The sequence below is a fragment of the Seriola aureovittata genome, chromosome 24 (assembly GCF_021018895.1).
Source record: "Seriola aureovittata isolate HTS-2021-v1 ecotype China chromosome 24, ASM2101889v1, whole genome shotgun sequence".
Taxonomy (NCBI): Eukaryota; Metazoa; Chordata; class Actinopteri; order Carangiformes; family Carangidae; genus Seriola; species Seriola aureovittata.
In genome coordinates this window covers 6,170,363-6,184,749 of record NC_079387.1, presented here as the reverse complement: position 1 = coordinate 6,184,749, position 14,387 = coordinate 6,170,363, and the positions used below count along the sequence as shown (strand labels likewise).

At 40.3% G+C, this 14,387-nt stretch overlaps 1 protein-coding gene across 13 annotated transcripts in view; it reads right to left on the bottom strand.

The window, feature by feature from the left end:
- Positions 1-1,229: 1,229 nt before the first annotated feature.
- Positions 1,230-14,387, bottom strand: part of mbnl2 (muscleblind-like splicing regulator 2) — a 51,092-nt gene continuing 37,934 nt past the window's right edge. For 4 of the 13 annotated variants that reach the window (XM_056370217.1, XM_056370214.1, XM_056370216.1 and 1 more), the window contains exons 6-9: positions 13,131-13,184; positions 12,558-12,708; positions 10,652-10,687; positions 1,230-5,071 (exon numbers count right to left, since the gene is read on the bottom strand). In XM_056370217.1, coding sequence (XP_056226192.1) covers positions 4,947-5,071; positions 10,652-10,687; positions 12,558-12,708; positions 13,131-13,184 — 366 coding nt within the window. In that variant the 3' untranslated portion in view covers positions 1,230-4,946. Of the gene's footprint in view, positions 5,072-9,367; positions 9,463-10,651; positions 10,688-12,557; positions 12,709-13,130; positions 13,185-14,387 lie in introns of all 13 variants that reach the window. The other 9 variants (XM_056370222.1, XM_056370218.1, XM_056370220.1 and 6 more) reach the window with 9 other exon arrangements.

Below are 14,387 nucleotides of genomic sequence, written 5' to 3'. Positions count from 1 at the left end.
TTCTCCCGCTGTGAGCTATGTGGCTCTGTGATTACATCACAGTTTCTTCCTTTGCTCCTGATCATGGAGCCACAATTACGGTACAAGAGGTCTTTGTCACTGGAGTGTAAACATATTTGCTGAAACAACTGATGATGTCATTTTTCTTGGGAGGATAGTCTCCACAGTTGCCGTGGAAACAGGGTTAAGCACCCATTAGATGATGGGAGTTGTTCCAGACAAGTCTCTTGCATCTGCAAATCAGCAAGGTCATTAGTCCTTAGTCTCAACACGCCTTTGTGTGACAGGGTGCTCCCCTTTAACTTCGTATCTAGAGCTCTTGACCTTGTCTGGAACACATCCGGAATCAAAATATTTTCTTTGTCAGGCTTCTAGTGTGCAAATACATGTGATTATATGTAAGTGGCAAAATATAGCAATACATTTGTTATAGGCTTTCAGAGAAGGTGGTTTATAAAATTTTACAGTTAATTGTGTCATCAGTCAGGTGAAGGGTTTTAAAATCATTAGTGATCTTGTAATTGTGCAACTGCGCACTGCTATACCCACTGTAGTAAACATACAGAATAACAAAGAGATGTGAAACACTGCAACCATTAATTTCATATGCTTGGGAGCGCTGACATTTATTGATAATGGTGGATTCAGACACTGCAGCTGCCCGGCAACAGACACAAAGATAATGTTCAAAATAGTGACTTAAATGAAAAATGCAGCTGCTAGAGCTGTAATAGGGAAATTAGTTGACATTAACATTGGGGTATTAATGACTCCTCATATTTTTTTTTGACTTCATGAAATGCCTCACTGCAGTAACAGGAAATGACATAGAAAATAAATAATGGAAAACGTTTACTTCTTTAGTCTTAACATCATGTTTATCGTCTGTGGCAAAATCCTACTTGTGGAGAGCTCAGACTTACATTAATGAAAGCAGCATTAAAATCTGGTCATTTATTTTTGTGTATTTGTGAAGCTTTAGCCACAACCCTAAAGACTGCTCTAATGAGCCTTTATTCTGCTGCTGTATTTACTTTAATGGCAGTTTCCAAAGTGGACCTCGGATACCAAGGGGACTTATACACTATACATTACATCTATGGCACATTGAAGAGCAAATGTCTCTAGGATGTCTTCAAATACACATGATGCATATATATATAGATGATGTAAAATACTACACAAACAGGTCCTGTACGTGACATAAATAAAAGATCCAGACAAAACAGTTCCTTTGATTTTCTTTATTTCTTTCTTTCAATAGATTTTACACTATCTTGCTGGAACCAAAGAAACATTTGACTATAGAAACATAAAATAGCACAAAATATATGCAAAAAGAATACATTGAAAAATGATTACATTGAAACTATAAATCCGATGAGGGTCTTCTTGTCAATTAATCTTTATGTTTTTACTTTGTTGTTAGGGTACACTGCAACAACGATGGCACAGGCAGTCACAAGTCATAACCTGCAGTCTCCAGTGTAGTGCCCTCTGCTGGCTAAAGCTGTGAATTACACGCTCCAAACAGTTCCATTGTAAGGCAATGGGACGAAAAGATGTCACTACAGATTTGGGAGACCAGAAGTAAAGATCAGTGACTGGTCTCTCTGTTGCAGTCACCCATTTTGGCCTTGTGATGCGCACATTAAAACCTTAAAAAATGATTTTAGATATAAAGATATATATTTGAAATGAAACTGAGGAGGGATTTGAGAAGAGAGACCCGTTCAAGCCTCTTTCATAAATTTCATAAGAGCTCTTAAAAACATAAAACCTTAAGCACGATGGACTCAAGATAAGGCAAAGTGTTTGGATAAGCTGAGTCTGCTCAGTTGACCAACTGCTCAGAAAGTGCTTACATTTTTCTTTTTACCATCAGTCAATCATTGCCGACACATTTCAAAAAACATTACATCTCAAGAGGATTCCATACACAAGGGCATCGTGGGTCACCTAATGAGGACATTTTGTGTACAGACATTTTTTTTTTTCACTAGAAACATTCAGTACGTTATCATTTAGTAAGAAAAGAAAATATTGTTTTCCCATGCAACATGTTGAATTAAAGTTATTTACCGGTAGTATCTGCTTTTGATTGATAAACAGATTTACTGTACTAGCAGGAAATGAAAAACAGATCACATCTTTAAAGAATATGAAAAGTGCAATCCTTAACTCTAGTGATACATACGCCTCGAATAAAATGTCTCAGTGTGGAACCTAAAGGTCCTTTGTCGGGGGAAGAGCTGTACATCTGAACTTATTAATTTATAGATTATTTAGTTCTTATATATATATTTATATATAATCTATGTAACATTGATGACTTTAAATCTATTTAAGTGTTACAGTCACAGCACTATGGAGGCTGTTATTCGCTAATGAAAATATTAGGTCATTGTCATAATCTCAGTGAAGAATAAGAAATGTTCATATCTTCTTTACAATCTACCTTGTGTACAGTGTTCTAGCAAAAAGAAACAAAAATCAACTTAACAATGTCATTTACAAAAATACCGAACTTTAGTAATTGCAACATTTGGTTGCCACAGCAACAACTTAATATTGTTATGAAATACTATTTTACTAGAGTGAAAAGTACATCTTTTTTGAAATTTTCTTCTCTTTTTTTGGTAAAATGTCATCTATACAATAAACATTTTTTTTCCAACAACACAAGCAACTCTATAACTATGCTCATTACTGCAACACCGTGATCTTTTTATCGATGAGAAGGCAAGAAAGATCCAGTAGCTTTCTATTGGTGAGTAGAATTTTAAACCCCACCCCTCAGACGTGTGCGACTTCTCATTCGCTGACCTGACAGGTTAGACCTTTAAATGACCAACCGTGCAGAATGTAGCACAGCTCAATAAATTACATTCATTTCAAAATAGAATAGTTTACAACATTGTTTTTGACTAAAATTTGACCAAGAGTAACATAAGATAAATTACAACAAAATAGAACTTTTACCACCTTCCACAAATATTACACACAAATCATAATGCATGTGAAGACAATCAAAGTGAATGAAACCAAAATGTGAAACCGGAGTGAAACACTCTTGTTCCAAAGGTATGCCTGTGGATTGTCAATGTTAATCAAGCACCATGAAATTACATCTGAATTTTGAAAAATGGAAAATAAGATTTAGTATCATGAGTTCAAACACGCTGTTTGTAAAATGAAATGACTAAAGAGGGTTGGTCTAAAATAATACAATAACTTTTGATGATCTTGACTGAAAAACAACTGATTGTTCTGGGAGATGGAGGTGGTGGAGGGTTTTAGGGGAATTCAAACATACCTTGATAGTAGACACAACACAAATTTTAAATAACTTCGAATACATTTCTAGAACTATGAATATAAACTCTCAAAATAAGAGACACTTTACATACATTACACAGTTTACAATACATTTTTTTCTCACTCACGTTCCTCATGTAAACTACTCAAACCATGGTAAGAAACAATGGTACACCATGAAAGTCACCAAACATTCTACAAAGCTATTTTTGATTTGTCGTTTCTTTAACTTCTTTTGTTTCGATAAAGTCACTTGTGATGTTAATGAACGGTTACTAGAAAAACTGATTCCAGTAACGATTCGCAAAATGTGATGTCTTTCCCGAAAAAGTCCCATGTAGCTTCTGACAGCCAGTGTGTTGTGTCTGTGACTTTTAGTGATACACTCTGGATGCATGTGTTGTTGATGAGCATTTTTTAGGCACTTCTACAGTTTTCTAAAATGGAACAGGATTATCGGTGATAGTAGGGTTGGACAGGACAACCGACGGTCACAGATAGCCCTCCAGTCGAAGTTCAAGTTATCTTTTTGCTTGACGAGCGTCGTCAAATGCACCGTTTTTTGTTTAGTCTTAGCACTTAAATCCCTCACCCACCCCTCAAAAAACTCTCCCACCAGGCCTGGTGTTGTCATCACCTGCTAGACCTCGCTTCAAGTCCCAGTCTGCCGGCAGACCATCAGTCTCCAGATACGAACACACATGCACACACACACAAGGCTTGGTATGTCTGGAACAAACCCTCAAGCTTTGTTAAGCCCTTGGCACAGACCCGAGCCTTTAGGCTTTGTGGTAATGGCCACGACTATCTTCTGTCAACACTGGGCACTGTCTTTCCCTGTCCTGACTGCATGCAAAAATCCGTGCACAATCTATCCCACCACTCCTCCTAAACAAAGCACCCAAACAAATAAAGGGTGCGTTCTGAGCAGCTTTCGCAATGGCAAAAAAAAAAAAAGAAAAGATTTTGTCTGGGTGTTAAAATGTGGCCCTGCGCTCTGGCAGGTTGATTCCATTGACCTCTTCCAAGCCGCAACTTTGGCAAGATGTTTCCGGAGATGAAAAGTTGGCAGGGGGGGAGGGGAGGATAAGCTTCATCATGGCATCTTAACAGCATCTGGGGCAGATGAGGGTCACAGACGAACCCTCGCCGGGACAGTCACATTAAGAAAACATGAGCCTGTCTGCCCCAAGGACATTCAACTTTGTAGAGAGAAAAAAGCAAAGACCGCGAGATGAAAACCCTCTTCAAAGCGCCGAGTGCGTTGGTGTGGTTGTGCACGGGTTTTCTGTGACTTCCTGTTTTCCCACTTCCAGATTGAGCACTATATTTCTCATATAATGCAAATCACGCATCTTTTTTTTACTAACCAAAGGGATGAACATTGTGCAGAGGTTTTTAGAATAAATATGAAAGAGAGGGGATCCACGGTACTTTGGGAGAACAGTTGTTAAAATGACCTCTATATTGTGTGTCTGCTATGTATGTCGCACTATACATAAGAATATTTTTGAATTTTTCATGTTAATTATTTTTTCTAGCAATACATACAGTATATATATCTTTTTTTTCTGTGTGTGTTACACCGGCACTGCAGTTCTTACGGTTAAATTGAAGTGTTTACACTCTTAGCATGCAGGTTGCTGGACCTCTATGGGAGAGGTAAGGTAGTATTTACACAGGGGCTGTTTTAGGTTTCCCAGTGCAGCTTCGTGACACTCCGTTCCCTTCCTGAAACTTATTTCAGGATGATCTGGAGGAGAGAGACAGGGAGATAAAAAGAAGGAAGGGAGGGGAGAAAACGTTTAGTTTACCTGTAAGAGACAAACTTCATTTACTCACATGTATAATGTAAAGCAAAATACTCAAAATCTGCATTACCACAAGTTTGACACAGTTAGATTTCAACTGACTTTGATTAATGTAAACACATAAGAATATACTTAACATAAATAGACAAAACTGATGCTTTTATTGTGTCTGGCGTCTCCTTAAGATCTGGATCAAATGGTATTTGTCTTTTTTTCTTCCTACTCAAAACCTCAGTATGCTTCAAACGAAGTGCTGTCGGATAGTACCATAAGAAACATCCTGTACGATGGCCGAACGTGTGCAATAATTTTCTCCAACAACTTTGCCCACTTTACGTTGGAATTGGCAAGGTGTGTGGAGGTGTGAAAATAGGCAGAATTCAAGCTTTTCTTCGGGCTACATTTTGTTGCATTTTCCCGTTGATTTGGTTTGTTTTTGTTCAGACAAAAATTCAAGCAATGCATCACTAAAGGCCATGTGAGAATATTTACCCCACCCATTGGTTAAATGTGTTTGGGGAGAAAGCGATCAAAGAAGAAAGTCCTGAAGAAGGTCCTGTGTTGCCCGAATATCATGAAGACAATTTGTTGGTAGTCCAGGTCAGACCTCGATTCCTTCTCCAGCTAGCTGCTAGTAATGATTTTGCAAGTGACTATGAGAACTGTTTAGCTAAAACTGGCAGAGAAAAAAAAAATGCTCCAGAATTCATTTGCAACTGGAGTGAGACCACTTCTTCTAAAGGGTTTCAGTGCAGTTGCTTTGGTCCACACCTGATTGCTGTGTAGAAACAACGCATGTTTGAAAATGTCCTTAAGATCAAAGTCACACAACTTCAGTCATTTTTTTTTTTGTGTGTTCCACTGAGTTCAACCACCATGAACGCCTTGGAAGAAACACAAAAGACACCAAGTATTTGGAGAGAGACTGAGGACAGTGTGCTGCAGCCAGGAGAAGGCCATGACCACGTGCTATTTGCCCCACATCCAAATGATTTTTCAAAAGGTATAATCACTTTTGCTTTTCATCATGGTCGGATAACACATTATACAGCTGGTTTGGCATACTGACACCTACAGGCCTTAGGTAGGAAGAGTTTACCACGACAACCATGTTCCTCACCAACTAAGACAATTGCCTTAGTTGTTGTGGTAATGCCACCTGCCTGGTGTTCCATACAGATAAGAGAAAAAGTTATTTGCAAATAGCATTTGACCCAGGTCTGGTCACATCTGTGTGTATTCTCCCATTAGGAGATAAAGACTAATCAACCACACAACAAAGAGTAAGAAAGAAGAAGAAGAAGAAGAGAGAGAGATTTGTCTATAGGGGAAAGACAGGTAGAAGAGCTGCTGGCTGCCATCATGTGGTTGCCACTGGCAGCAAGCCAACGCAGAACAAAGACACATGGTGCTTGTTAACAGACAATAGATAGCCAGCAAAGGACAGAAGCCACTGGTCACATCACACATCACAGAAGGTCACCACAGGTGGAGAGTGTGTGATGTGCACAGACTGAGAGGACAGCCTGTTCCATAGTGCAGTATGAAAATAGGAGAAAAATCTATATAAATATTACTGGGTGCCAGAGGGGTAGGATCAACCAGATAAGACGGTACACTCCACCCGTCTGGTATCACAGGTGGCTGAAAACAAACGCCAAGAATTGTTTGCGGGTCCTATTTGTCTAGGATTTGGTGCAGTGATACTTGCAGCATTTTGAAGTAGGAAAATAGCACTCACCACCATTAGATGGCCGAGGATGATGTGACTAATTGGATAATCAAATATGATAAGGTGTGTAATATCACATTATTATTCTAATTGCATTGGATCTTAGTGACCGAGTGTGTTAATTTCAATAACTGTGATAAGAAAAATAACAGGTTTCCCCCACAGGACGGTCCTGTAGCTGAAGACCTGCTCTATATAACAACCTCTGTCATCTTTCCATCACTGCAGTAGCCAGACTGATCACATATAGCCTGCAGAGTGTGTATGTAACACCATATTCAGACAGTAGAGGGCGCTGCAACGTTACAATCTCCAGTAAAAGCAGTGACGTTACCAGACACCCCAGCACTGTTAGCACATGGTTAATATGCACTGAGGCATGGAATGATGTGATTGGTTCCTCCTTGTCATGTCACAATAACAGTTCAGAGGGTCACGAGTTGACCATATTCTGAACCTATCCTGTACCTCTATGAATGTGTATTATCCACTTTTTATCTCGTTCTATCTAAAGACACAGATGCCTTCCACTGACAGGTTTGATTCTTTTGGCTCTAACATTATGATGTCCAGTTTATTCCCCAGTTCTGTCCATCTTGTTTTGGCCAAGCCTATGGGTGTAAGAAGCTACATCATAATTATGGATGTGCTAATAGCTGATACTAACAAGCTAGCACGACTCCATACTCAAAGTTTGGGACTGATAGATTGTTCTTCGTTTTAACATCTGCAGCATGTGGCCTTAAATTAAAAAAAAATGAAATGAAATCATAACCTGGGGATGACTTTACTAAACGAGGCGTGCACTGTATGCAGTACAGCTGGTGAATATAATTGTTAACTGTGTCCGAGCAGGAGGAATCTTTATGCAGGGCGGGGTGGGTGGGGAGAAGGGGGGGGCGCGCGCGCAGACGGAGACAGACAGCGAGGGCTGACGTCAGTGTTTCTCTGGCTCCTTGTCCCACATGCATCTTTAAAGAGCAGCTCTGCTTCCTGCTGCTACTGCTGCTGCATGCCAATTACAGGAAGAGATGGTGACTCACAGGAAGTGGATACACTGATGGCCTATGAGGAGCAATAAAGCACGAGGTACTTGGGCCAGAGCCTATGTTAATGATGGAAGGGGGGATGTTGGAGTAATGATTAATGATCATTTTTCAAAATGAACCTGTCATTTCTTTTTTGTTTTTTACACCCAGTACCTCCATTCTCATTTTTTCGTTCCAGATGGGACATAGGAAATGTTTTTAAAGGTATTTTTAGAGACTTCAATTTTCTAAAATTGTTTCCTTTAAAAAGAATTGATTGTCATTCTCACTTAAGTCGGTATTTAAATAGTTTCTCTGGACATTGAGGCAGCACGACCAAAGACTGAAAGAAGAGCAGTGAGAGGAAATGGTACAAAAAGAGATTCAAAATTGGGATACTGGTCCCTACTACTAGCACAAGTCACCTTATAATTACTGTGTGTTTAATTTTACACTGTACATTTATTTAAAAAATGAAAGAAACACAGACAAAGAGACTGTATATTTGAGTGTCATGAACATCCTTGTAAATTCAGACAATTCCTACATGTTGTGGACGCACTTGTTAAAAATGACATGATTGTTTTCCGGTTACATTTCCACCTTCATCTGTGTGTCCTTAAAGCACCTCTATACAGGACTACTAGTAAATGACTGCCAGCTGTGTAAGGCCAGAGTGCCAGCATTGTGCTGAAATTTCCAGGTTTAAAATGGGGCACACATGCGTCACTCTGGCATTCAAACCTGGCTTTGCTTCCCTTGCTCCTGCTGACACGCAGCAACAGGAGAGCCGCCGATCAGAGGCCATTTTTAGACAACTTCTGTGATAATTTTTCCTGTGTCTGTCTCTCCCTGACAAGCCCACTTGTAACTCAGATTTATTCTCCCTTTTATCCTGCAACTAGCAAAGGTGAAAAGGTGAAATTGGGGAGTGGGGGGGTGGGGGTGGGTAGTGGAAACAGGAAAAGATCCAACATGGTGGCTGTTACGAATCAGCTGCAAGTGCTGAAGAAATAGTCTGTATGTGTTTGCTTGAATGTGTGTGTTTGCATAGCACACAAGCAGTACAGATGATGCCCCTACTGCAGATGGAGAGGCTTATTTGACAACAACAAGAAAAGTGGAAAATAAAACTTAAAACAGAACATGCAAAACAAAACCAGGAAGTAGTGCAACACAACACAACTACTACTTTGCAAATGTGGGAGCTCTGAAGAAGTGCTTGTTGGGAGTGCTTTATGGGGCTGTTTTACAAAAATTACACTGCACTGGCACCTGCTTCCTCAGGTAGCCCCTCTGCTTTAAATTCTCTTGAAAACACCCACTTGTGAGCTCGTCCAGTGCAGGGAAAAGCATGGATGGGGAGGGGCTGGGCGTGGGCTGTGGCTCAGCTGCAGGTTATTGCAGCTCACTGTTAGAAGGCAGGACTTATTCAGAGCTCCAGGGACTGATGAAAGAAAGCTTTAAAAGGAGCAAACCTGATTGGCTGGTGCTGTTGCTGCGTAGGGGACACTTGTGGCAGGAGTTGTTGCTGCAGAGACAGTAGCAGGCGTAGCACTGTACATCATTGGGACTTTGTTTTGAGGGTGGGAAAGGGGAGGTGGGGGGAGGGGAATGGGGGAGAGGGAAGGAGGTGGTAGCAATGGACAGGTAGGTGGAGCATTATGGTAACCATGGCAACAGTTGTTGTTGTTGTTGTGTGTGTATGTGTGGGTGTGTCGACGGTATTTGTAGTTGTTGTTGTAGTTGTTGTTGTTGTTGTTGTTGTTGTTGTTGTTGAGGTGGTGGTGGTGGCGGATGTTACAGAGAGCCAGCAAGCCATCGTTAGGGTTACACCGGCAGATGGCATGCAACCATTCACAATGCAAAGCAAGGAGGACAGAAAGAAAGAAAGAAAAAGAGAGCATGGGAGAAAAAATAACAAAAAAAAAACAAGAGGAGAGAAGCTGATTACAATCACAAGTAAGGAAATTTATATGGAAAATCAGTTTGCTGTTTTTCCCAGAGAAGTTAAGGAGCACAAGACACCAATTACAATGAATCAATGACATTTTTGGCAACAGGGATGGGAATTAAATTTTTTTAGTCCATGTGGGCTGACATGATGAACAGTAGGACGATGCCAAAAACCCAGGCGGCTACTTCACTGTGAATGCCAAAAAACATGCTACTCTGAAGGATTGTGGTTCATACTATGTTGAAAATCATTATTCTCAGTCATCAATTCACCGATGTAGGACCTGCTGTTTAGCCGACTGGGACTTTTTGTAATTCCCATCCCCTCATTGCAGAGACAAGCTCCAGTTACGTGTAATTTCTCTGGGAAAACTGATTTAAATTTCCTGATCAACACAGCACAGCAAACAGACAGTGGCTATCCTACAGCTTAAGAACAAACAGATCAGTCTATAGTATTTTATCTACACAAATATTTTAATCATAAACAGTCATTAGCAAGAAAGTCAGTAGGGAAACAAGAACTGAAAACAACTCTTCCAGGTGATACAAAATGGACATGAAAAGACTTTCACATTAAATCTCATCTTAAAGAAATGGGACAGTTTAACGAGAATTCCTTGAACACATTTTAAAAAGTTTCGTCACCACTGCAGGAAGTGATGCAGTGAAGCGATTACCTTTTGTTTCACCTGCAAGGGCTGCAGCTATTGCCCACTCCTCCCACTCCACCCACCCCCAACACTCCCACCTACATCAAACAGTGTGTGTGTGTGTGAGAGAGCAAAGGGAAGGTCGAGACCTACCAAGACTGCTAGCAGGAGTCATGCACAAGACTGACCCTGTTGTGTTCATGCAGAGAAAGACAGAGAGAGAGAGGGAGACAGAGAGGGAGAGAGAAGAGGAAATAAATGGGTTAATTGAGAGGGAGGAGAACAACAAGGTTACACAAGACAAAACAAAAGACAGCTCAGATGCTACTGTTACTGTTGTGCTGTCAGGCAGTTATGAATGCAGTACACGCTAGCAAGCAGAGGAATTCCCTTCATCAGTTATCCTATTAGTGAGAAAATACTGTTTATATACAGCTGTGGCTAAATCAAACATAATTATACCGTAACACCATGAAATAGTGGCCAGGTCCAGCATGTTGCAACGTTAGTTCTTTGGTACATGATATTTACTTTATTTACTAAAAATTCTCTCTCTCCATATTTGGTTTCTCCATTTTTTGTGGACTTTTCTTTACACATGTGAAGGGTCTAAGGTCAGAGAGTGTACAGCCCAATGGGACGACTCCCTGATTCCACTGATTTGTCTGGACCATGTTGGTGCCTGAGATCCAGATATAGTTGCTACATATTTTCTGCCGATCCACAAGCAGCCAAGCTCAGCTTTCAACACTTGTTTGCATCCAAACATTCTTAAAATATTTCCAACTGTTTACTTTCCCATTTTTTTTAAGTCTTCTGTGGCCACAAAAATATCTGCAACTAGCGCATTTATAGATACTATAAAAACTGAACACTAAATAAATAAATACGAAAATCTCTAGCAAAAGAGAGAGAAGACTAAATAATAGAGGAAAGGAAACTAAGGAGGTGACGGAGCCACACAGCAGCATCATGCAGGGTCAGTACAATGATGTGCACAGGCTTCCCTCCAGTCCTGAGTAAAACGGGGATGGGTGGGGTTTACTCCATCAGTAAGCTTCAAATGCTCTCATGTGACTGTGCAACATATTTTGCACAAATTGTCTTTTTCCCACATTATAGAGAAACCCCACTCATCTGAAATGTAGCAGATTAGTGGGGAAAAAAAAAGACTTGCAATCTTTGACCCAAAGCTACTTCCCACACACAGATACAGAGGGAGAGAGGGAGGAGGGGCTGTCAGACATCTCACGCCAGAAGGGACACAAAAAGAGCAGGTAGAAAGCAGAGCGAGGGATAGGAGTCTCAGCCTCATGACTCATGAGTGTGGCTATAGGCTACCGCATTAGCTGCAGTTAACTCATTTAGCAGGTGACCCGAGGGGGCTTGAGCTACTGTTAGTTCCTGCGTGAGGAGTACACACACACACACACAGAGTGTTTGTTTAGGGCCAAAGAACTGAAGACGAATAAAGGAGCAGAGCTGAATTAATTTGGGAAAATTTGAACAAAATTGCTTTTGTAAATGGGATTTTTTCCCAATATCGATGTAAGTCAACAGATTAAATACAGACTGAATAAGCTGCGTTAGCTCCAAAAAATAAGCCATTCGTCCCTCACACTGGAGCCTGAACAAAGTTACAGAGCCTTTGTGTTTGAAACAACTGGGCTTGTTTTGCTCTTTTGATATGCTTGGCAGGTGTATCATTCAGGGGGTAATATATCATATCTTTTATTGCTCTGATCAAAACCTGCACTGTCCTTCCAACTGGCAGGTGTTACCACACACCAAAACAGCGCAGCTCTTTATGTGTGTCATGCAAAGTAATCCCTTTCAAAAGAAAAATATAAACTTTATCAGATGTAACTGATCATGAGAGAATCTCTAGAGAGAATCTTTAGCATGAGAAACTCCAAAAAAACAAGTTTGTGATAGATAAAGGGTTAGCTGAGCCCGTTCTGTGAGTGTATCTTTGCATCTGTGTGCTTGCATGCTCTGCATACCTATGAGTGCTTCTATCTGCATCTGTGTGCTGGGTGTATTGATCGGGAGCTCTTACCTGTGGGAAAGAAAGCGGGCTGCTGGAGCTGTGCGTTGGCCAGCGCCTGCTGGTAGTGCAAAACACTGGGGTTGAACAGGGAGCTTGCTCCGTTGCTCTTCTCAAGTGCTGGTCTCTTTGGTAGGGGCTGCAGGACGCCGTGGGGGAACGCCTAGCCACCGAAAACACACACACGACAAAAGCACAGTAGATTGGAACTGGATACTTACACAAATCAACACTGATATTTTCTAAATCTGTTACTTGTCTATGCACAGCACAACAAGGCAAAATGGAAACTTGCTGTAACTATCACAAGGACAATGAGAAACTACACCATAGCAAGGCATCAACAACACATTAAAGAAAACAGTGTGATAACTGGAATTATTTTAACATTACATGGTAATTGTTAATTTAATAAATGTACAGTACAATCTAGAATTGCCACTGGTGTCATAAATTATAAATATTTATACTTTAAAATGTTTTACAGGGTTTCACAAAAACAAAAGAGCCAACTTAAATTTTGTGAGTGGCTACAGTACAATTAAAGAAGCTACATGCAAAGCAAAAGGTGAAAGGTCAAAGTACCAGGTCTACAGTTGCCTCGAGGGGTCGCTTCATTGCTTTGGCAGTCGACTGAGTCTTTAATTAGCAGGCAGCGAGCACATGATGGCAGTGGGCCAATGGGATTCAAGCGTATTAACATACAGGTAACAGCAAGCAGAGGTGCGTCATGGGGGACAGCATTGCATTGTGGATAGGTGAGAAGGAAAAAAACAAAAACAAAAATAATCTGAATGCAAGTATACCACATACAAAACAATAGGCATGCACATAAACAAAAAACTGTTTTGTTTACTTTAAAGAAACATTGCTACTTTTTGAATTAGTACAAAAGCAAAAAAAAAGCATCTACATTAACCTTTGGTTAAAAAAGCAAGATACTATGATGTACTTCAAAACTACTGGGAAAGCATTTAGTAGTAACGTCAACTACTTCTGAACAAGTAAATCAACTTTTTTAAACATCTACGCAAGAACAAAATGCAGTAAGGTAAACATAAATGATTCAGACTAGAAATACTGGCCTGACACTTGATGTGAGATCTGAACAGAAGCTCTCTTTCAAAGTAGTTCACTACAGTCCTACACACACAACAATCACAGTGCTCCTGGATTACTCTATTTGATGGTGTGAGGTGCCTTTGGGCCTGAGAAATGTCTAAAACACCCACAACAGATTGGGATGTGAGTGCACTCTGGTCAAAGCCCCTCGAATTATTCACCTCAGCGCTCACAACTGGCAGCAAGATCTGGACACATTTGCGTGATCAGATTTTAAACTACAGATAAACACTATTACTAGTAGCAAGAGGCTGTTGAGGTGCTGTCACCCTTGTGGCAGCTACAATAAGTAGTCCAGACAATACTAACAAAAAGTTGTTTAGCAGTCACATCCTTTTCTGTAGCGGTGTCAATTCACATCTAGTTAAAGTTAGGGACAAATCCTCAAACTAAATCTGCATCATGAGGGCATGTGGCCTGTTAGTGTGATCGATGAACTTGGGGAGGTGACACAATGTGAGGCGCAGTTACAGTTCAATCACAGAATGTGGAGCTCTGTTTATTCTTACATTCCTCCTAAACACAACAACATCTTAGTCTAGTCTAGTCTAGAGGCAATTAAATCGCAAATGTTTACAGAACTAAAATTAGTTTGACGCTAGCCCTAATGAGGTAATAATAAAGAGTTATATTTCCAGGATTAGCTTTGGTTAATTTATTGAAAACGACCTTACATTTGATGTCACTGCTGAGAGGAAAAAAAGATGACATGGATGTGAT